At 47.5% G+C, this 22,480-nt stretch overlaps 1 protein-coding gene across 5 annotated transcripts in view; it reads left to right on the forward strand.

The window, feature by feature from the left end:
• The window catches only part of phldb1b (pleckstrin homology-like domain, family B, member 1b), a 90,689-nt gene that overhangs the window by 35,270 nt on the left and 32,939 nt on the right, over positions 1-22,480 (forward strand). For all 5 annotated transcript variants that reach the window (XM_076892070.1, XM_076892071.1, XM_076892069.1 and 2 more), the window contains exons 5-6: positions 477-602; positions 6,406-7,898. In XM_076892070.1, coding sequence (XP_076748185.1) covers positions 477-602; positions 6,406-7,898 — 1,619 coding nt within the window. The remainder of the gene's footprint in view (positions 1-476; positions 603-6,405; positions 7,899-22,480) is intronic.

The raw sequence follows: 22,480 nt of genomic DNA on the forward strand, positions 1-22,480 counted from the left end.
CACACATTAAAGCCTTAGTGCCATCTACTGAATGGCAGTGATGCCTTTGTTCCCAAACAAACAGCAAACCTCTTGCTTTTTTTGTCCCGGTCGCACTAAGCATGTGTGGCTGTGCTGAGCGTTTTCCTCTCATAGCTGGACCAGGAGTTCTTTATACATCAGAAACTGTTCAATAAAAGACATTTTTGGAGAGTTTTCAGAGATATTGCAGACAAACATTGGTTGTGATTCTCGACCTGCATGGCGGGTGACGTGGGGGGTGGGCATTTCGGGCAAAAATACTTTACAGTATTCAATGATAACAATGATAACGGTTCTCCAAAGGTTCCCACCCCTGTAGCCCCACCTACCCTAAAACAACTGCACATAATTGTGGCACACCTGTGACCTGCTAGCTTCCCGTGGCAGAGCTACAGGGTACAGGGATGTGATGACTAAGCACAGGTGAAAATGAAATGTATGTGCTTCTGTTCCAGGCTGCATGCTGTGTTTTGGCCAATCAGCCTTCTTTCGCTTCAACCACCCTGAGGAAGCCTTCAGGATGAAGAGTATGATGCCCCAAGGAGGAAGTGTCTCTGCTGGGGACTACAGACTCTGTGCAGGTACTGTGCCGTTATTGTGGGGTTTCCACATACATACGTAGTATATCCTGACTGTTATTACTCGGGAGCACTGACTCCACACCTCGCAAACACAAATCACTTTGAAAAGCTCAGCACTGGCACTTTGTCCAGGAAACAGAAAGACCTCGTTTCCCCCGTAAGAAATCTCATTTTCAGCTCGGCCTGCACGGATGAAAGGAGCAGACGGTAAAAAGGCGGGTGCTGGAGGTGGAGAGGTGTAGTTTACAGGTGGCTGCTTGTACAGCAGTAAACTCCACACAAGGGTGGAGCAAGTGGAGCAGCAGACTTTTCTTTGTGTGTTTGTTGGCTTTTCAAACGTCAGCTGCTCTCAGTTACTTTGGTTGGTGTTTCATTAAAAAGACATTTTATATTTGCAGAGTCATAGATTGGTCAGAGTTCTGTTTGCAGCTCTGTTATCAGACCCTCGTCGTCACTTGGAGGGTCTGTTGGAGCCCAGAGCCTGAGCAGGGCCCAGCTGGGACCGAGCTCACACCATGCATGTTTCATCTCATTCCTCTGTCTCCAGGCAAAGTGTGTGTGTGTGTGTCCACAGCTGTAAGTGTACCTTCTCTTGGCAAGCTATACTTCCAGGGATCTGTCACAGCATCTCGTCCCCCGTCCTCCCCCACAGTTGACACGGCGTGCCACCAGGGGATAAGTATAGCACACAGGCACGCTGCCTGCTCTGGACTTCCTGATCCACTAATGAAAGCCTTCCGTTGTTTAGAAACGTACCAATTACGCATTCCTGAGTTGCGTTCAGATGAAGATTGCTTATGCCACTCCCATGATAAACGCAGCATGTCCGCCGTGTCAGCTTGAAAAGACTTGAAAGTGGCACATGTTATCTTTGTGTGTGAACTAGTGTGTGTCAGCTGTGAGTCAGCGTGAGTGTGGTTAGGCTGAATCTCTGCGATGTACAGATGCAGTTTGTGCTCTAGGATCAACAAACTGTAGTCACTTCCTGTCTTTACGATACCTCGGAGCATCTCTCCAGATTCATGGTGCAGGTAGAGTCAGTACAGGTGTGACGGCTGGACAGAGCTGATAGACTGAAGCACCACACGTGGATGTCACGTTCCATCAAGCACATAACGTGTATACCTGTACACAAAAGATGGAGACAGTTTGTGGGTCTGAAATGTGAAGCTGCTGTATGAGTCTGAAATCTGCACTCTTTGTAATGACTCACAGACCTACTTGATGTGTGACTTGAGTAAACGGGTAAAGATTCCATTAGAGTAAAATAAAAATGGCCTGCTTTTGTATAGAGCTTTACTCGTCCCTCAGGACCACAAAGAGCTTTACACATCCAGTCATCCACCCACTCACACACACATCCACACACTGGTGATGGCAGCTACGTTGTAGCCACAGCCACCCTGGGGCGCACTGACAGAGGCGAGGCTGCCGGACACTGGCGCCACCGGGCCCTCTGACCACCACCAGTAGGCAACGGGTGAAGTGTCTTGCCCAAGGACACAACGACCGAGACTGTCCGAGCCGGGGCTCGAACCGGCAACCTTCTGATTACAAATAGAGGATCAATGAGGTCATGGTGACCTTGTGATTGACATGCCGCCGGCCCATCAGTCTGCAGCTTCCCTTCGTTTCACAGTCAGCGCTGCTCGTTGCTATTTCCTCGTCACAAACTGCTGCAAAACGCCGAGATGGTCAGTGTGGAAATGCTAACAATGGGTGATCCTGCTTCTGTCTTTAGTATACAGTCTGTTTTCCATACACACGTGAATGAAGGAAAAATTACTGATCGAAATCTCTGAGTCTGCTTTAAATCAGTTCTGCTGGTCCAGGGCTCCTGAGGACTTCTGATCTCCCTAACGGGACCATGCTGCCACACATACATGGTAACACTGCAATGAGTCCTGCAGACAGGGGACGTTTGGTGTTGTCAGCAGCCTGGTGGCGCTGGTTGGCATATTAGTTGTTTATGGCCTACTTCTGTGAATCCTAAAACTTGCATCACTTTGTAACGATTGTCTTGCAAAATCAAACCTCATGCAATTCTCCAGAGTCGTGTGCACTTTGCACCACTCTGTCAGTCCGCCCTCCATTTCCTTAGCTGTTTATCAGGTTTGGAGGGGGGTTGGAGCCTGTCCCACGTGGCGCTGGCGGAGAGGACATGTCATCAGTTTCTGTGCAAGACAGAGAGACAGACAGCCACACACTGTCACATCCTCCACTGAAGACCAGCAAAGAGTCACAAATTGCAGCGGCGTCCGTCGCATTTACCTGTCTCGTTTAGTTTCTGCAAGCTTTGCTGGATTTTCATCCAGCTGGCACTTCCTGTATCTCAGTGCGAGGCCAGCAGACGGCTTTGTGGTTCCTTAAAGTGGCTGATGGCTGGGGTTACAGTATCCTTTTCAGAGGCTATTTATAAAGCTCCCAGTTCCAGTGTGCTGTCTCCCATCTCTGCGCCCTCCCTGCCTGGGTTTCCCCTCTGGTCCCTGTTCCCCAGCCTTCTGTATTCTTCCCAGTGAAAGGCCTTTATCTCCCAGTGACTTGGCTGCTGGACAGCTCTGAGGACAAGGCTGAAGGCTGGGGATGCAGTTGTGGTTTTAGATTGGCACTGCTGCATGCTGAATCTCTTTTTTTCACTATTATGAGATGAAAGCAAGTGCTTATTAATAAAGCACTATTAGGACGTCAAACTGGGGATCTTTTTGCCATTTAACAGGGTAACCGCCACATATTTCCTGCCCCTGTTTTCCATTTCCAAACCCACATTTCCATCCCAGAAGAACCTCTCTGATTTTCCTTTAAATATTTCACCATGCTCGATCAGTGTGAGTGTTTTTATGTGGAAAGATATTCAGACAGACGGTGGGTGCACAGGGATATTTGTCATTTCTGACTTTTGTCCCAAAGTTTATCTTTTTGAGGTTCGCCTAGTTTGGGTAAACTAATAAGCTGCATCGCTCTCTCACCGCCATCCCTGGCTTTAACGTGGACACGGGCCGTTTCAATACTTTCTCCTCGGTCGCATCTAACCTGCATTATTGACACAGAGAACAGTGACGAACAATAAAATGTGCTGCCGTGACAAACTGCTCGCAAATCTCGCAGTGGTTCATCACTGCGGGCAGGAAAAGCTTCGTTAAGTAAACCACGACACGGTCAGTCATACAAATGTACCTTCAAAATAAAATAGAGTTCAGAGCGATTTGTTTTTCGTAACTGGGTTTAATTGTAAAACTGCACTTCTAAGGTATTTTATGGACTTTCATATTCAGTTAAAATCGGCCTTAATAGTGAAAATGTTCTCAACAGTGGCACGTTCCCTTGACGCTAATAGAGATTTACTTTGAAAGTCAAGACCGGAAATGCCGTGTTACTGTTCGCGTAACCTGACGCCAGCGGTTCGGCGGTCCGCAGCGGTACCCAGCACCCCGGCTGAACTGTCAGCGCGGCGTTGAAGCTCCGTGTCTCTTCGGTGTGTGTGGAGCCAGACACGGCGGAGCTCTGCCACAGCCGCCCTGTCAGCGCTGTCCGGAGGACGTGGCCTCATGTGTGGGTCATATAGCAGGTGAACCGCACTGAAACTGACCGGGGCGCAGTTTTATTCCTTCATGTGAGTAACCCTAGCTCTCCGCGCCTGAGAAAAGTGATGCCAAGCGGTCACACGCCAAACTCCATTAACAATACGTCGATTTTTCATTCGTGCATTTATCTAAGAAGGTGTGCACGTCTTAGAGCAGCGGTACACACTCGAACCAATCACTGTGACTTTGCATCTTTATTCGGATCATATCACATTAATAAACACGATTGTGTGATTTCCTCTAAATACATCTGATCTTCTTTGCTAACAGCATGATACGGCGTTCTTGTCAGGGGGAGAAATGGGTAATGGCAGATGAACCAAGCGTGTGTTTGTTAGCTAGCGCTTCCATATGATGGAATTGGTGCCGAAAAGCAGAGGATGCTCCGTGTGATAAAATATCATGCCGTCATGTTGAAGCCGGCGCTCGTCTTTACCCGCGAACACGCCGGCGTAAATTGCCAGTTTTTAAATGAAGTTTGTCGCGATGCGCTGGAGGCGATGGTCTGTATGCCATGACATCATTGCACGGGCTTTCCCTCAGCAAACGGCCGCCTTTATCCCGTATTGTGTGTTCCTCACATCAGGATCCGTGACGGTCGATGTGACACTAGCATTGTTACTTCACTGCCGTGTTATTTACACGCAGATGCGTTCATATTCAGTTGTGGTGAGGCTGTCACGTGGGCAGAGCTTGGCGTTATTAGAGAAAAAGCAAGCATAGCTGCTGTGGTGTCAGCTGAGCAGGCACAGCTAATGCATTATTTGTGAAGCTTCTGTATTTTAAAGCACTTGCACTGATGGGATTTGCCTCTGTGACACAAAACTGACTCTTTTATTTGCTTCTCAGACACGACAGCTGTTTTATTACCTCTGTGTTTGCACTGATGACGCTACCTTACAATAATCCTCATTTAAGGTGAATAAAACCTGATCTGTGGAGTGTTCCCTGCCTCAGAGCCACGTGGCTGTGTGTTTCTGGTGTTATAATCTACTGTGCTGACATTGGAGGAAGATGATTAAGATGAGATTACCTGGCCTGTGTCCTACGTTTGCTTTCGGGCCATACAGTAATTGGGTTATGTAGGCACATTTTCTCCTATCCAGTGCCGTCTGTGTGTCCTTCCTTCCTTTTTCCCCTCACTACTAATCCCTTCTCTGGCCTTGTACTTACCTGTCTTCCACAGTAGGCTGGAAAATTGACGTTGAATGCATCTTAAATAACAGGTTCGAATTCAGCAGTTTGTGAAGCTCTCTGGGGAGGTGAGGAAGTCTGGCAGTACATGTTTTAAATAGTTTCATTTCAGTGCGGCTGTGAAGAGTTAGGAGGGGCTAAGGCTCGTAGGATGTTTTCGGCACAGTAAGGAACGCTGTGACACAACCGCACAGGAATAATGGAAAGTTATCAGGGTTAAAGACTCTTAAAGGAAGGCAGTGTCACTGCACTTCTTCTGTTCAGGGGAAAGAGATCATCCAACAGTGTTACTCTCATAGTCATTGAAGGTAGTTGTATTAAAAAGCTCGTTACCCACAGAGGCTTTTTATACTAAAGCTGGTTGGACCGCCCAGAACAAAGATGTGCATCTAACACAGTGACGGGACTGACTGTCCAGCAGGAAACCAATCACAGTCTTTCATATTAGTTTGGAGCTTCATTTCTTCCCGTGTCGTCGCTCCGTGCTGTCAGAGAGCCGAGTGACATCAAGGATCTAGTGATCCTTGATGTCACTCGGCTCTCCCGAGTCATCTCGCTGCCACAGGTTACAGCAGTCCTTGTAAAACCCGCTGAGCTCGAGGGCAAAACTAACCAGAACCTGAAGCCTGTGGAGAGCTGTATGTTTTTTCCTGTTGTCGGTGTACACACGCAAATGAGAGCGTGCTTTTGTTTTTCCTGCCTTGCACTAAAAAAACCAAAACATTGTGCGATGCTAACTGATGGCGATTTGCAATGTCGTAGTCAGCCTTTGAAGGACCCTCATCACTGCTGCTTTGCTGTTTAAGTCGTGCCATGATGCACAGTGTATCCTGAACAGCCTGTTTTTGCTGCTGCTGTTAGAATTATGAAAATGCCGTCGCTGCCCCACTGCAAATGTTTTCTTTGTGTGATATCTAATGAGCCGGGGCATGTGGTGGAGCTGGGGGAGTTATTGAGGTGCAGGATATCGTTGACTCTGTTTGAATACCTGTCTGATGCCCGTTTTATTCTCTCTGCTTTCCCTCTAGACACAGAGAGCTTGGTCAATGGGAATCACCAGCCCAGTGCAGCCCAGTGTCCCCCAGCTCCTGGAGAGAAAGTCCAATCCGAGCACAGCGCTATCGTCAGCTCTATTGAGAGGGACCTCCAGGAGATCATGGATTCTCTAGTCATGGATGACCCTCAGCCTTCTTCATCGGACGCCATGAAGCCTCCCGGAGGCCAGTCCGCAGCTCACTCTCCTCTGTCGCCCATGGTCAACGGAGGGGGCCGGTATCTGTTATCGCCTCCTACCAGCCCAGGGGCCATGTCTGTGGGGTCCAGCTATGAGAACACATCGCCTCCTTTTTCCCCACTGTCCTCCCCCTCAGCAGCCAGCAGTGGAAGCTTTACCAGTCCATCTCCTAGTGGAGGACCCCAGGACCAGAGTTCTTCTCTGCCGCCAGTGCCTGTACGCTCCTCTAGCTACAACTTCACCGCCCAGCCTCCGCCGGTACCCCAGCCACGGACCATACTGCCTAACTTCAGCAGCAGTGGGGTGAGCCAAAAGGTTCAGGAAAGCCCCAGGTTGCCGCGAAAGGTCTTAACGGAGGCTCCTCCAAGCCCCAAGCCAAGCCACACAGGACTGGGCCAAGCTGGGTCTGAGAGCCCTCGGCAGACCCCCCTTCTGTCCTCCAGTGAATCTCTTAGCGGTAGAAACGCTGTGCCAAGTAGCCCCAGGCCCACACCCAAGTTTCCGACCTGTTCATCCCCGTCGCCCTCCAGCCCCAGGACCAAGACTACCACAGTGCTCCAGGAAAGACCTGCCAGCCCCTTCAGAGAGCACGCCCCTCTGGCCGATCGCTCTCTCACTTCCAGCCCCTCCAGGCAGCTTTCTCAACCCACCAGAGCGTTCCAGCCTCCCCTGGACCCCATCGTCCACATAATCCAAGGATCACCTCTCCAGCAGCATCCGCGCTCGTTGCAGCCCCCGGAAAGCCCTCGCTTGGCCCGGAGGAACGTGGAGGTGAACGGGGGCGGTGGAGCAGGCAGCAGTATGAGAGAGTTGCCACCTTTAAGCCCCTCCTTGGCTCGCAGAGGGGTTCCAGTTCTCCCAGGGGCACTTCCGGGCACGGTGAACCCACTGAGGACTCTGGACAGCCCCTCAAATCTGGGCAAGGTTGTTCCAGAGAGCCCCAGACTTCGGCGCAAGTCAGAGGAGCAGACTTGCAGCAGAGGCATCCGAGCTCGCAGCCCATCCCCTACCTCGTTGTTGACGGAGGGCAGCGTCGGGGGTGCAGGGGTACGGAAAGCGAGCTTTGGGAATTCCTTGTCGCCTGCTTACAGTCTGGGCTCGTTGCCGGGTTCCTCTCCTGTAGCCAGCCCAAGGACCCACAGAAAGATGTCTGCAGGGAGACCGCACCCCGGTATGAGGGAGAGGAAGAACAGCATCACAGAGATCAGCGACAACGAGGACGATCTGCTGGAGTACCACCGACGACAGAGAGAGGAGAGGCTCCGCGAGCAGGAGATGGAGAGGCTGGTGAGTCGGGACCGTACCTCAGCGGGGATGTGCCGTTGTTACTCAGCGGTCTTTAAAAAAAACAGCTTATGGATGCGCCGTGTCAGCTGATCAGTGTTTTCTTCCAGCTGAGTTGTTGCTGATAATCCTGACAGATCCTTTTACGGTTTTCCTCTCGTAATCCTCTTTTTTAATTCAGTAGCTTTAATTCATGGAGAAGACTTTTCAAAGGCCTAAAGTCACAAACTGTGATGACAGACGCACTGTATTAATGAACTCGTTAGCTCATCAGCTGATGGTGTAACACTGGGCCTGCATTAAACCTCTACAGGCTGAACAAACCAGCTCACTTGTTTCATATGAATTTCCTGAACAGTCTAATTTCCGTGGTCCTTGCAGACGTGGAGATGAGTGAGCAGTAGTAACTGTTAGAGGTTCAGTGTCTCCCCGCTGGGCTTAAGACTGTGTCAGGCATTTTCATTACTTTATTAACTAATTATTCGTTCCAGAGAACCGTCTAGAGATTCATGAATGATTGGTGTCAAACTTTTACAGCACAGATCTGATCTTCCCAGTGAGAGAGAAAGTGGCTGAAGCTCTTTCATGAGTGTGATTATCAGCAGAGGAGGTGCTGCAGATACTCTCGGCTATCTCTAATGTGTGTGTCCTGCAGGAGGAGCACGGTGCACCGATTGCACGGTCTGCGTGTTTGCTTGCAAACTGTCTGCAGCCTGGCCGTTGGCTGTCCAGACTGCTGCTGACATGCGGTCTCTCTCGGGGGGCTCACGGGGCCCCGTAGCAACCGCATTGTTTGTTGTTTCCTAAACTGAGCAGAGGGGGCCGAGGGAGCGCCGTAGACATCTTGAACTTGTCTGCCGCTCTGAATGGAAATCGTCCTTAAAAAGCCTTTGTGTGTGTTTGTGCCTGCGTGAGAAGGCGTGTAATTACAGACGGGTATTTTTTATAAGCTAAAGACAGAGTGACATCGACCGAGTAGGATGGCCTGAGACGACGTGCCCTCTGTCTGCGTGCCAGGTCACATCCTGTACCTCCCACTGAGACACGGGGGCAGCATCAGATCTGCACACTGAGACTGTTTAAACCTCTACAGGCTCAGAGGTCCTGCAGAGCGCTCCACGGCAGGTTCTGGTTAGTTACGCCAACATGTCTCCCTACGACAATCAAGTGTTTGTTTGGGGTGAAACTGCATTTTAAAAATATCAAAATAATAGTAAAATATTTTTTACTGTATATATCCATGAAAGGCTCTGGTGCTGTTAGGCTGCTCATCCATCTTTGAGCGGTCAGGTAGGATTCACTGTGTGAGCCAACAGTGCCGCTGTTTTAAACATGTACGTCTGAAGTTTAGTTTCAGTACGAAGACCTCATTAAAATAACTGAGGCTGCGTCCACGCTGGCTCGGATAGATGTGAAAACGATGCTTCCGCTCGGCGTCCACACTGTCGTTTTGTCCTTTTCACAGAGTTGTGCGTCCACATTGAAACGGCCCAAAACGCTCACGTTCCAGTCCTGCACATGCGTGAAACGCAAGAAGATTGGGCCGGTCTCATTCCTGTCTGCTGCTCTTTGAAACTTCGGCAAAATGTTGAGGAAAAGCAGCGAGCTTTTTACATGGACTAACAACGAGGTGGAGTTGTTGCTGCGAGTAACACAAAAGTACAAAGGTGCAAAAGCCAGGGAGAATACTAGGGCAAACAAAACAACTGCAGTATAATACCCTTCACTATCTTAGTTTAATTGGTCACATGACTGCATCACATGACTAAAATGTGTCATTGTTTTCAAAAAGTCTCAGTTTTCGCTGTCCACACTGACACGAAAGCACCGTTTTAAATGTGTCTGCTTTGGAGAGCGTTTTTGTCCTGAGCAGCGGGGGGCTGCTCAACCCGAGTCTGGACCCGAGTCTGGACCCGAGTGAATAAACATGGCAGGCCAACCAACAGTTTGTAAGGAGCAAAGGGACTATAGTGTAAGGACTGGGAGTGGATTTATCCACAGTAGCGTGTAGATGGTGCTGCTGTGCCCGTGGTGACCATATCTGATCTAGAGTCCGTTTCGAGTGCTCTATAACTTGGGCTTTTATTCACAGCGAGTATTGATGCGCTCATGGATCTGACGTGTCAGCCATCTTTGATATGGTCATGTGACAGAAAATGTGAAAATGCACATTATACCTTTGGAAAAGTGGATACACGAACACATACATGAACAGAAATGCATGTAAACAAATGCAAATATGCCTAATATATACTAAAAGAGAAGAGAGCCATACTGTCTATGAGCCCCACCCACCTTCTGTTTGTGAGTGCCGACCAATCAGGAGAAAGCTAGCTTACAGCTGCAGATGTATAAAGCATATGTCATAGTGTAAATGATGCACACTTGCCCTGGTGTTTATTAAAACACAGGAGGACGATGAGACTGCAGTTGTCACCACACAAGAGCAGGATGAAATCACCAGTGTTGGGTAAGTTACTTTAAAATAGTAACTTAGTTACATTACTAGTTACTTCTATCAAAAGTAACTCAGTTACTTCAAGTTACTCGTTACTTTCAGAGTAACTAGTTACTAGGGAAAGTAACTTTGGTTTTACTCAGAATTCTCTTGTTAATGTGTTGCTTCCATAACTTTGCCAGCCTTCTAGCTTGCCTACATGTTAACACTATCCTGCCACAAGTGCACTGTGCCACCTACCAACAGAAAGGAAAAGATAATGTGCACATTTCCACGAGAGAAATCCCACGCCTGGTTCTATCCTAGCTTTTTACATCCAACACAAAAACTGCAGTCGTGTTGCTTTGATTGTACTCAGAACTCGGAAATTCTGCTTCTGAATAGGAAGATGTAGGTAACAGCAGACTGCAGATGAGCTGCATACAGGGCTGGACTGGGACAGAAAATCGGCCCGGGCGTTTTGACTAGAGACCGGCCGCCATTATAGGAAAAATCATAAAGCCTTTGAATGAAGATAAACGCTGTTGTGACAGTGATGTTCACTGTTCTGATGGTATATATGCATCAATCTATCAATCGTTTGTTGCAAGACTCAGATAATTATTTTTTAAAAGCTAGACATTTTAAATGAGAATAAGAAAGAAAAGTATTTCTTTGTGCCCCCCTCTCCCTGTTAATGCCCTACCTGGCCCCCTGGCAACACTTTGCTAGACCCGCCCCTGCACAGTTACCAGCTGTCAGCTACTTAGAAAAGGATCCTGGTGTTATTTGTCTCTCAGAAACAGTTCATAACTTCAACTCATCCATGTCACCTAAAAGGTAAACCTGTTTCTCCATCACCTGTTCAGCTCTGATGGTTCAGTAAGAACATCTCCTGGTTTCATCTTCATGTTTCCCTCTCACCAGATAACCAAACCCACATCATGACCAGCAGCTTTACAGCTGTGGCTCCAGCAAACATCAGCTGATACTAGAAATTAATATTAAATAAATTCTAACAACAGCTGATCAAGCTTTAACGTGCTGCTGTTGTTTAGCGCGACATCGGCTGGTTTCCTCTTTCGGCGCAAAGTGGGAGATAAACAAACAAGAGAGACGATCAGCTGATCATTGATCAGTTTCATGACTGAAGTAGAAACAGGAGAGGATGAGAGAAGAAGAGGCAGCTTTGTGTCTTTTTCATTGTAGCTGAAGTCCAGGACAAACTGTTCCTTTTCACCTCAATAAGAAACGCGTAATATTTTCTCTGAATACCAGACGATTCTGTTTTTTACGGGACGGTTGGCAACTCTAATAATTAACCTACGAACAAAATAAAGTTCAACATCAGTAACATCATAGCACCACCCAGCTGTATAGAAACTCCGTCAAGCTAGCTAGCACGCAGTACGAGTTATTGTAACTGACTGTAAAAAGTCAGCATAACAAAAATAAACTCCACCTAAACTTGGTTCATATCTGACCCAGAGAGACTGCAGGTCATAACTTCTTACCTGAAGTTCAGTTCACACTTGGACCGGCGGCCGCCTCGGGTCTCTCCTCCTGCCTCCCCTTTCCTTCATCCACCTGCTGGCCTCCACCACTTGCTAATGTTACTGAATCTGTGGAAGCTCCGCGATGCCACCACACGAAGTAACGAGTAACGAGCCTATCTAAATCCCAGTAACGAGTAACGCGTTCCTGATTTTGGCACAATAACTAGTTACCGTGCTCGTTACCACAATAATAACGTAGTTACTGTAACGCGTTACTTAATAACGCGTTAGTCCCAACACTGGAAATCACTGATCAGAGACATGAATGTTAGAGACTCGTCGCCTCTCTGAGACATGAAAACTGTCCAAAGGATGAAAAAAATCAAATTCACGTTGTTCACGTCTCTGTTACCAACCTGCTGACCTTCACACACCACGGTCAGACACTCCTTATGTTTTCTACAACCTTTACCTTGTGCAACTTCCAGACACACAGACAATATTGACATTAGATATGGGCTCACGGCTCGTAGCGTATGAGGGCGAGCACATAACCGAGTCGTGTAAATAAGGCCTTCAGGAGGCTAACAGAGGCTCTCTGACAGGCTGAATTCCTCAGCAGCTCGTTATGTTGTTGCATTTGTTGAACTCGGTGAGGAGGCAGGGCGTGGAGCTGCAGGGCCTGTAATTAGTCACAGTCGACTCACTGTCATGACAGATTCTTCTTGCCCGTGAGCGTGTGTTTCAAAGCCTTTCACACACAGCCTCCTCTCATTCACACAACTGCTTACCCAAAAGCAAAGTTATGTGAACAGTGAGCCTGCACAGTGTGTTCAGGAGAAAGCAGCCTTATTGTGAAACCAACAGGAGCACACAGCTCAGAGGCTGCTGGGAGACTGCAGCTGCGCACAGATTCATAGTGTGGCTGCGTACATGCAGGAGACTTTCACACTTATGTGGCTCTGAAGTCATTTTAATGTGGAAGCAGTTGAACCAGGAAGGAATCATCTCTGGAGACCTGTCAGATGCTTGAAAAGGACCTCAGTCCACTAACACTAGGAAAACTAGTGCAGACCATCAAACATGTTTATGTCTTTAATAATAATGACTAACATATTGAATTTCAGTGGAGCTCTTTCACCCAACTCTCTCAAACCTTTGGTCACAGTTGGTGTACACAGGTAGAAGACAGGCTCCAGGTGACTCTAAGTTTCCCTGTTGAATGTAATGAAGACCATGAGACGTAGCTGAAGGTAGGGCTGGGCCATATCACACCTTTCATTGTAATACTGGTATAATGTTGTAGAATATGGGTAACACGCGCATGCGCAGTGCCTTTGTTTGCATACGCACATGGCGGCGACGCAGAATAAGAAGAATAAGAAGGGCGAACGCGGATCGTTGAATGAGACGGATGAACCAGAACTGGTTTGTGAAAATGCTGCAGCTTCACTGGTGTGGAACTGGTTTGGCTTTCGTCCGTCAGATACACAACAAAGCACATTTTTTGGTAGAGGATGCGAGCGGACCGTCGTTATTAGCAAACCGAGTTTATGTCCACGGCGCTCAAAAATCTGTCAAAAACGTTTCAGTATGACTTTGCTGAGCTACGAAGCCGCTCGATGGATTGTTGGAGCGTTACGGCTGTCGTAGGCGGAGCCTGGCGGAGTGATACGTGCTGTGCTTCAACATAATGTTACCGTGTTGTTAGAGCTGGGCAATATGAGATTTTTTCATATCACGATATGTTTTTTTCATTTCAGGCGATAACGATATCTATCACGATATAAGCCAAATAACTATATTTGTAAGATTTAAATGTGCCGTTGCTCACAAGTAAAATGTGAAATAATCAGCAGCTTGTTTTTAAATATTTATTTCCCATAATAAGTTCAACAGGGTAGATGTACTTAAGGAACATGAGACTTTTTCAGATAAATAAAGGCAAATATTGCAAACTACACAAAAGGCAGCCGCTAAAGCGTTTAAGTTTCAAAATAGGACAAACGAAACAGACTAAACTGTCAATTCCACTTAGAAACAAAATATTAATTCTAAAAATAAATCTTAGTTTGTTTTACAGAAGAACAGACAAAACTGACTAACTTTTGTCAATATCAAATAAACTGAGAACTAAAAGGAAATTCTCAATCTCTCCTTGTTGTATAGCTGAGCTTTTCAAACAGTTTTAACAGTTACTTTAGTCTGACAAAAGCCGAATGACGAATTAGCGCTTCCAGTCAGAGACTGAGGCTACGTCCACACGTACACGGGTATTTTTGAAAACGGAGATTTTCCGTTTTCGTTTTAAAAAATAATCCCGTCCACACATAAAGGCAGAAATGAAGGAAAACGCTGCTATGAACATGCCAAAGCAGCAGGTGGCGCTAGATTCCTAACCGTGCAGAAATGTTGGCCAATCAGAAGTCTAGAAGCCTCGGTGGGAAAAAGTAAACAAAGCTGGGGCATAGAAGCAGAACCGAGTCGTATGTGTGGAGGGACAGTAACTGTGTGTATATGTAAGCATTTAAACACTGCAGAGAGTAGAATTAACAGTATTGTAGAAATTCATTTCACCGAAACAATAACGTGGCGCACAGTGTGACGCATGCACCAGTTTATTGTATTTCCAGACTTGCTTTCGGCACAATTTACAGTGCACGCTACTCTGTTTTTTGTCAGACTTGAAATAGCCGAAATACCTTCACACTACGGAACTTCTATGGCTCTTCCGTTCGACAATCTCTCCGGCATTGGAACCATCATCTGTTTTCTCTTCGGTCACGCTCGGTTGATTTTTCTAGTCGGCACACTCATTTCCTCCATTACGCGCTGGCTGCTTCCCAAACAAACACACGTGCGGCTTGGCACTTGTGCTGTACGTAACAAGTCACGCGACGTGACGCTGCGGCTGTGATTGGTTCGGCTCTGCGCTACTTAATTTGGATTGGCTGACCTTTTTTTTCTTTGAGGACAAGAGCGGCGAGGTCTATCGCGATAGCTTAATTTCTCTATCGAGTAAAAGTTATATCGCGATACATATCGTTATCGTTCTATCGCCCAGCTCTACGTATTGTGTGTGTATAACCTCTTTTTAAGTGTTGTGGATGTTATACATGGTTATGCTGAGGATGTGTCGGCCAGTCTCCACTGGAAATGCCTTTTGGTTAAACCGTCAGCGAGGAGTTTGCACTGTTACGTTGTTATATAGCTTTAACGCACATAACAAACAGCTGCTTGTTTAAGTGAAAACACATTGATGGTAGGCAGTCGTAGTGTGGTGAATCTGAAGTTCAGCACTCTCAGAGCAGACGTCACCTGAACAGGAGGACCAGGAAGTTGGTTGTTTTCAGTGGGAGAAGCATTTCGTCATCATCCAGGTGGCTTCTTCAGTCTCAGCTGACAGCAGGTTTCCGACCTTACAAACAGCACCTGCACAATGACGTGGTTTCCCTTCTCCAGCTTTGTGCAGGTGCAGTTCTGTCTCCAGTGTCTTTTTGTGCCATTCAGCATCTGGTCTGGTTTGAGAACAACTGTCAGAAAGTTTATTAATCAGCATATCAAGAACTCACAGGTTCATCGGTCTGACGTTGGACTAAGCACTTTAATTTATCCATCCATCCGTCATCTTTGAGGTTACTGATCATTTGGTCTTCTTCTTTGGTGGATCTTTTACAGTCTCTTTCCCAAAGTAACAGACATGACTCTGATCTTGAGGCTGTTTCAGGGGGCTGTTTTACTTACAAAAGTAAAGCTCAGAGAAGCAGCTGAAAGTGTTTAGAAGAGCTCAGCTGAAGGCTCTGTGCCTCTTCATGGTGCTTCAGCCACGCGCTGGAGTTGAACATGTTTTCCTCTGAAGGAGCCCTTCTGCTGAGTGTCCTCGAATTTCCATGGCACTCGTGTTGGAAGGTCTCCAGAGTAAAGCGTCCACTGATATTCCTGTGACACTTAAGTTACTCAGCATTTGTGTCAGGCTAGAGCTGGGCGATATGAGATGTCTTCATATCACGATGTGTTTTTCATTTCAGGTGATATCTATCACGATATCAGCCAAATAACTATATTTGTAAGATTTAAATGTGCCGTTGCTCACAAGTAAAATGTGAAATAATCAGCAGCTTGTTTTTAAATATTTATTTCCCATAATAAGTTCAACAGGGTAGATGTACTTAAGGAACATGAGACTTTTTCAGATAAATAAAGGCAAATATTGCAAACTACACAAAAGGCAGCCGCTAAAGCGTTTAAGTTTCAAAATAGAACAAATGAAACAGACTAAATTGTCAATTCCACTTAGAAACAAAATATTAATTCTACAAATAAATCTTAGTTTGTTTTACAGAAGAACAGACAAAACTGACTTTTGTCAATATCAAATAAACTGAGAACTAAAAGGAAATTCTCAATCTCTCCTTGTTGTATAGCTTAGCTTTTCAAACAGTTTTAACAGTTACTTTAGTCTGACAAAAGCCGAATGACGAATCAGCGCTTCCAGTCAGAGACTGAGCTGCACCGCTTTATTGTATTTCCAGACTTGCTTTCGGCACATTTACAGTGGCTGCTCTGTTTGACTTGAAATAGCCGAAATACCTTCACACCACGGAGCTTCTGTGGCTCTTCCGTTTGACAACACACATCGTTATCGTCCTATCGCCCAGCTCTACGTCAGGCTCATCCACACTGAGCTGAGGTTCTGGAGGAGCTCCTCTGTAACGAGCTCACATTTTATAACGCTGTGCTCAAAAAAGTGAACTTGTCATGGACGTAACCCCGAGGGTGGGGTGATCCCTGACCTGGAAGTAAAAGTTGGAAGGATCCAGGTTTCCGATCAGTTTGTGTGATGGATGCGTTTACTGTCCTCCAACCCTTTGCTGCGTGGGTCGTACCACGGAGGTGTGTTGGTGACGCTCTAACACTGTTGCATGTTTGAGCCTGTCAGTACGTGTTTGTGAGCTGTTACATTACGTTATTGCTCCATGCTTGAGTTTTAGACCCTGGTTGGAATAAGTCGAGTGTAAAAAGGCGAGCACTTACAGAGAGTGCAGGTACAGGTTTCTGTCAGCTGTGGGCAGTAATGCATACTTTGATGCCAGTAACGAGCGAAGGGGAAACTCTTTAAACAGCCTTTAATTCAGCTGGTCGTCACTAGCCTTTGGAGCCTGGCGGTAAGCCCTCTCTAATGACCGAGCCCGTCTGATCCAGGCTGTCCGGCCTGGCGCTGCTCTCTCCACATGGCCGTCTGACTGACACGCTGTCTTGGCAAACACAGTTGGCACGAAGCGAGTGCCCGAGTGCTTCATCCTCGGCAGATTCGCACTTCGTTATCAGTAAAGACGGTCCCGTCAGGCCTGTTTAGTTCAGAGACGCGGTATTTTGTGCTGAGGATTGTTTATTAATGAAATCAAATCAAATCAAATCACTTTTATTGTCACATCACATGTGCAGGCACACTGGCACAGCACATGCGAGTGAAATTCTTGTGTGCGAGCCCCACAAGCAACAGAGATGTGCAAACACAACAACACAAACGAGCAAAATACAAGAATGGCCAACCTGAAACTAATAAATATATGTACAATATATAATAGTGTATGCATTTCTGGATGTGTATACTAAATATTTTCCTGTGTGTGTGTGTGTGTGTGTGTGTGTGTGTGTGTGTATACACATTTTTACAAATTAAATAGTAAAAAAAAAAAAAAAATAATAATAAAATATATAAAATATACAGAGTTGAATATGTGCAAAACAAGTGGCATTTATATACAGTGTGGAGTGCATAATGTTAAAGTTCCAGTAGTGAAGCTGAGGTGTCTATGACGTGTTCATCAGTCTGATGGCCTGGTGGAAGAAGCTGTCTCTCAGTCTGCTGGTACGGGACCGGATGCTGCAGAACCTCCTTCCTGATGGAAGCAGTCTGAACAGTTTATGGCTGGGGTGACTGGAGTCCTTGATGATCCTCCCCGCTTTCCTCAGGCAGCGCTTCCTGTAGATGTCTTGGAGGGAGGGAAGCTCACCTCCAATTATCCGTTCAGAGCACCGCACTACTCGCTGGAGAGCTTTGCAGTTGTAGGCGGTGCTGTTGCCATACCAGGTGGTGATGCATCCAGTGAGGATGCTCTCAATGGCACAGTGATAGAAGGTCCTGAGGATGCGGGGGCTCATGCCGAATCTTTTCAGTCTCCTGAGAAAGAAGAGGCGCTGCTGCGCCTTCTTCACTGTTTTGTTTGTGTGTACTGACCACGTAAGATCCTCAGCCAGATGTACGCCAAGGAACCGGAAGCTGCTCACTCTCTCCACAGCAGCGCCGTTGATGGTGATGGGGGTGTGTACTTCTCTGCACCTCCGGAAGTCCACTATCAACTCCTTTGTCTTTGCGACGTTGAGGGTGAGATGGTTGTCTTGACACCAGTGGGTCAGGGCGCTGACCTCCTCCCTGTAAGCCGTCTCATCACCGTTGGTGATAAGACCCACCACTGTAGTGTCGTCCGCAAACTTCACAATGATGTTGGAGCTGTTAGTGGCTGTGCAGTCGTAGGTGTAGAGTGAGTACAGGAGAGGGCTCAGTACACACCCCTGTGGAGCACCAGTGTTCAGTGTGATGGGGGATGAGGTGATGCTGCCCAGTCTGACCACCTGGCGTCTGTCAGACAGGAAGCTAAGGATCCAGCTGCAGAGGGAGCTGCTCAGTCCTAGATCCTGCAGTTTCCTGTCCAGCTTCGAGGGAACGATGGTATTGAATGCTGAGCTGTAATCTACAAACAGCATCCTCACATACGTGTCTCTCTTCTCCAGGTGTGACAGGGCAGTGTGTAGTGTCAGGGCTATGGCATCATCAGTGGACCTGTTGTGGCGGTATGCGAACTGTAGAGGGTCCAGTGAGTCGGGTAGTGCAGAGCAGATGAAGTCCCTGACCAGCTTCTCGAAGCATTTGCTTACGATGGGGGTCAGGGCTACAGGTCGCCAGAAATGAAATGGGCTGAACCAGCTGTGCGCCCGCTCTTACTTTGAAAGGGCGTAAAGCAGGTGCAGCTGCAAAAAACTCTCTCTCAACCCAGAATAGCAAAGGACAAAAAAGCAAGTACGACTTCATCGCTTGCTATTCTGAGCAGAGTTTACTTTGCACAGTGACTCACAGTGTCTCTGTGTGTGACTTCCACTCAGATTAGCTCGCTTCAGATCTGTGTGGTGGGGGCCATCCTTAGCCAGAGTCCTGTGGAGAGGGAATCTGTTGTTGGAATCCTCCTGGTTGCTCCCGGAGGTTGATAAAGGTCGATGCTTAATGCATCTTTGATGAATCCTTTTTCTCAGATGTACAACTCTCTCTAGACTTGAGTTCTCTTCTCTTGACCTGCCCTTGAAATATCAGCGATGGGCCTCGAGTTGTGAGGACTTCGCCTCAGGCAGAGATTTGATTTCGTGGAGTTTAAAAGGAGGTTGAACTCTGAGAAACTGCTGTCAACAACCTGTCCCAGTCTGCCTCCTCCACGTTTTCCTTCATATTCCATTTGAGGTGTTGGGGAGGGTTTCCTGCATAGTTGGTGTCTTTGCCGTCGTCCACGAGGATTAGTGCCCCAAATATACCCGCGCTCTGCGTATGTGACCGTCGTCTCCCACGACACGACCAAATATGTCCAGCTACTGTGGGACAGTAAACCTGCCCACCTAGGCTGCCAAATATATCCTGCACCTAGACTGCATGAACCCTCTGACTGGCAGGGAGACGTTTCTCAAAGGGAGCGTTTGCAGAATCGCAGCTTTGTGTAATTCACTGCACAGTAAATATTTAGACTGTAGCAGCAAGCTGCCCGTCTGCATGTTTACTGTGGCCAGGCAGATTACTGTGATTCCAGCTCCTCTGCTAGAAAATCAGACGGGGCCAGGAAACAGGAAAGGATAGATGTGCTTGAACAGATAAGACCACTCTTTATCTGGGACAGCCATAAATCTGTTCCCCCACCCATCCAAAGGAAAGCTGCAGTAATCCAGTCTGGAGACGGCACCAACGACGCTGCTGCAAACAAGAGGCAGATTAGGTCAGGGGCACCGTGTCACACCAACACAGCATTGTGTTCACGGTGCTGTCTGGCCCTCAGAGGACACGCAGCAGGGGACGGTTTGAAAAAGAAGTTTGAACTGCTCGGCTGCTGTTTGCTGGCCTGTCCACTAGAGGGCGCCATGCTACTGTTCAGACTCTTTGCTGGTGACCGGCAGCTTCCACACGACTCACTCACTCTTTAAACCCTTTGAAATGCAAATTTGCTCAGAAGTGCTGAAAATGAGAATGTCTGTAATGAAATGCATAAAGACAGAGCTGTGAGGAAAACATGAGCATATATTATCTAAACGTAAGATTTTTGATGGGGGCGGGGCACTGCTGATGTTGCTGGTTCAGCTGCACCAGCGTCCAGAGAAACCACCTGCGTCCCGTTAGACGAGTCGTAATAAAAATGTATAAACCTGAGATCTGATGATGCAGCTGGAATTATAAATGGAGAAGAAGATGAGGGATGTTTACATGAGGCAGCCAATTACATTTGACTTTCAGTTATGAGTTTGGATGACAGACTCAACCATCACTGGTGTCTGGGGTGATGGTGCAAACACCTGAGGACATGAAGAAGAGCTTGCAGGGTGGAGGTGAGTGTCGAGGGTTGTTTGTGACTGGAGGACGTCTACAACATGACCTGCTGTGACGTACAAGGTCAGATGGGTAAACTGGTTTCAGCAGGCTGGGAAGCTCGAGGCGTTTAGTGGCTGCAAAAGGAAACGAGGAGGAGCACAGAGAAGGTTCATGGATGTAGTGAAGGTTGGTGGAGGCAGACGATGAGGTGAGCCCTGAAAGGACCGGCTGAAAGTCCAAACCTCACTTCCTCTCCAGCCTGCTGCTGACCTAAAAACGTAGAAGTCTCCACTATGGACCAAAATAATGATTCAGTCTGAACTGTAACAGCCTCGTTTGGACAAATCTGCAGCTGAAGAAGTCATGCAGACCGCAGCATTGGGAGTTATGTGATATAAGCGAAGCCTGGATTTATAATGTGGTTAGTGAAAAATGATCAACGCTCTCAAAATATTGAGTTTATGTCGAAACACAATAAGTCAGTCCTCGCACACAGAAGCAGGCAGCGGGTACAGGCTGCACCCATATGTAGTAAAGTAACCCAAACAACTCTAGACTCGTGTTTCTGTCATGCATGAATCAGCTCATCACTGCAGCATGGTGCTCCAACACGTCCAACGTGGTCTTCCTCCTGGAGCAGACTCCTGGAAGCTCCTGATATCATGAAGTGAAATTGTTTGGAGGCCTTTAATGTGCCTCTGCTGAGCGTTTAAAGCAGCACAAAGCACTTCAAAGGCGCTGCTTTCATTATTAAACAGCCAAAAGAGAAATAATTAGCAGAAGTTGGACTCAAAGCCAGTGCGGAGAACAGTGGGAGCACTTCAAAGCTCGCTCGGCCCCTGATATCTACAGCTAGGAGTGTATCTAACAGCTGAAGACCATCAGTCATGGGCGTGAACATGGCCTATTTCAGGATAAAGTTCTACTTCATGTGCAGAGTTAGCCCCTTTGCTTTTCTTAGAACTACCCAGCAGGGCTCCTCCCACTCCAGGAAGTCCTTGCATGTTATGATCTCTAACTCCACCTCTCACAAGACCTGAGAGGCTGGGGGTTCTGAAGTGGAGGGTAGGCTTCGCTCTTCGTCGGTCCCAAAGTAGCTCGACCAGGAGGCGCGCAGAGAGCAGCTATGGACCGCTACCACATGCTGAGCGGCAGCAGCAGGACCTCCCCTCTGCTGGGAGCTCAGAGCAGGGAGCAGGCCATGGTGTACCTGCTGGCTCTGGCTAGAGAGAAGCCGGTCTTTCTCAACAGCATGGCAGCTCTCATGAAGGTAACTGCTGCTGCTGATGTTCACGCTTCCTGTCGGAGGGATAATAGTAGCACTGTTCAGAGGCTGCATGTGGTTCCAGCTCGGTGCTCTCAGACTATTTGTGTGGAGGTTGGGAAATGTGATTTTAATCCCCGTTATGGAACGATCCCATAAACCTGGACTGGGTGGAAATGTGGGGTCTGTGCTGAAGCAGAGGCAGAGCCCTGCTCTCAGTGCTCACGCCTGTGGTAAGGAATGCATGTTAGCGCTAAGCTACATTTCAGACACCGTCGGTGTATTAGTCTGTGCTGTTACCAACACTATAATCTCTTACAGAGCAAACAGGAAGTTTCTAACAGATGTTTGGTTAACAACAAGTGAGCTGTTCCATATTTATGTGACGGAGTGATAAAGTGCTGAGGGAGCTGAGCTTGGTGCCGGTCGATGCTGTGCGTCTGGCTCCGCCCATGTGGACCCCTCAGGTGTTATAGATGGATGATGCCACAGACTGGTTACGTGTGTGAGCGACCTCGTCCCATCACTGTAAATGCATGCAGTAAAGCAGAGAAAAGGTTTCACTGTGCACGAAACCTGGAGCTGAAATCAGTGTGTTGCAGCTCGTAGGCCTGCTTAGCAGTCTGCATCTACATGTGCTAGTTGGTGATAAATGACAGAGGAGATGCTGGAGTTAGACTCCTGTCAGGCTCACACCAAGCCTCGTTATTATTAGCACCAAAACATGTATACCTGTGCTGTCATACACAAACTGCAGCAGCATCT

The sequence above is a fragment of the Maylandia zebra genome, linkage group LG14, assembly GCF_041146795.1.
Source record: "Maylandia zebra isolate NMK-2024a linkage group LG14, Mzebra_GT3a, whole genome shotgun sequence".
NCBI classification, from domain to species: domain Eukaryota; kingdom Metazoa; phylum Chordata; class Actinopteri; order Cichliformes; family Cichlidae; genus Maylandia; species Maylandia zebra.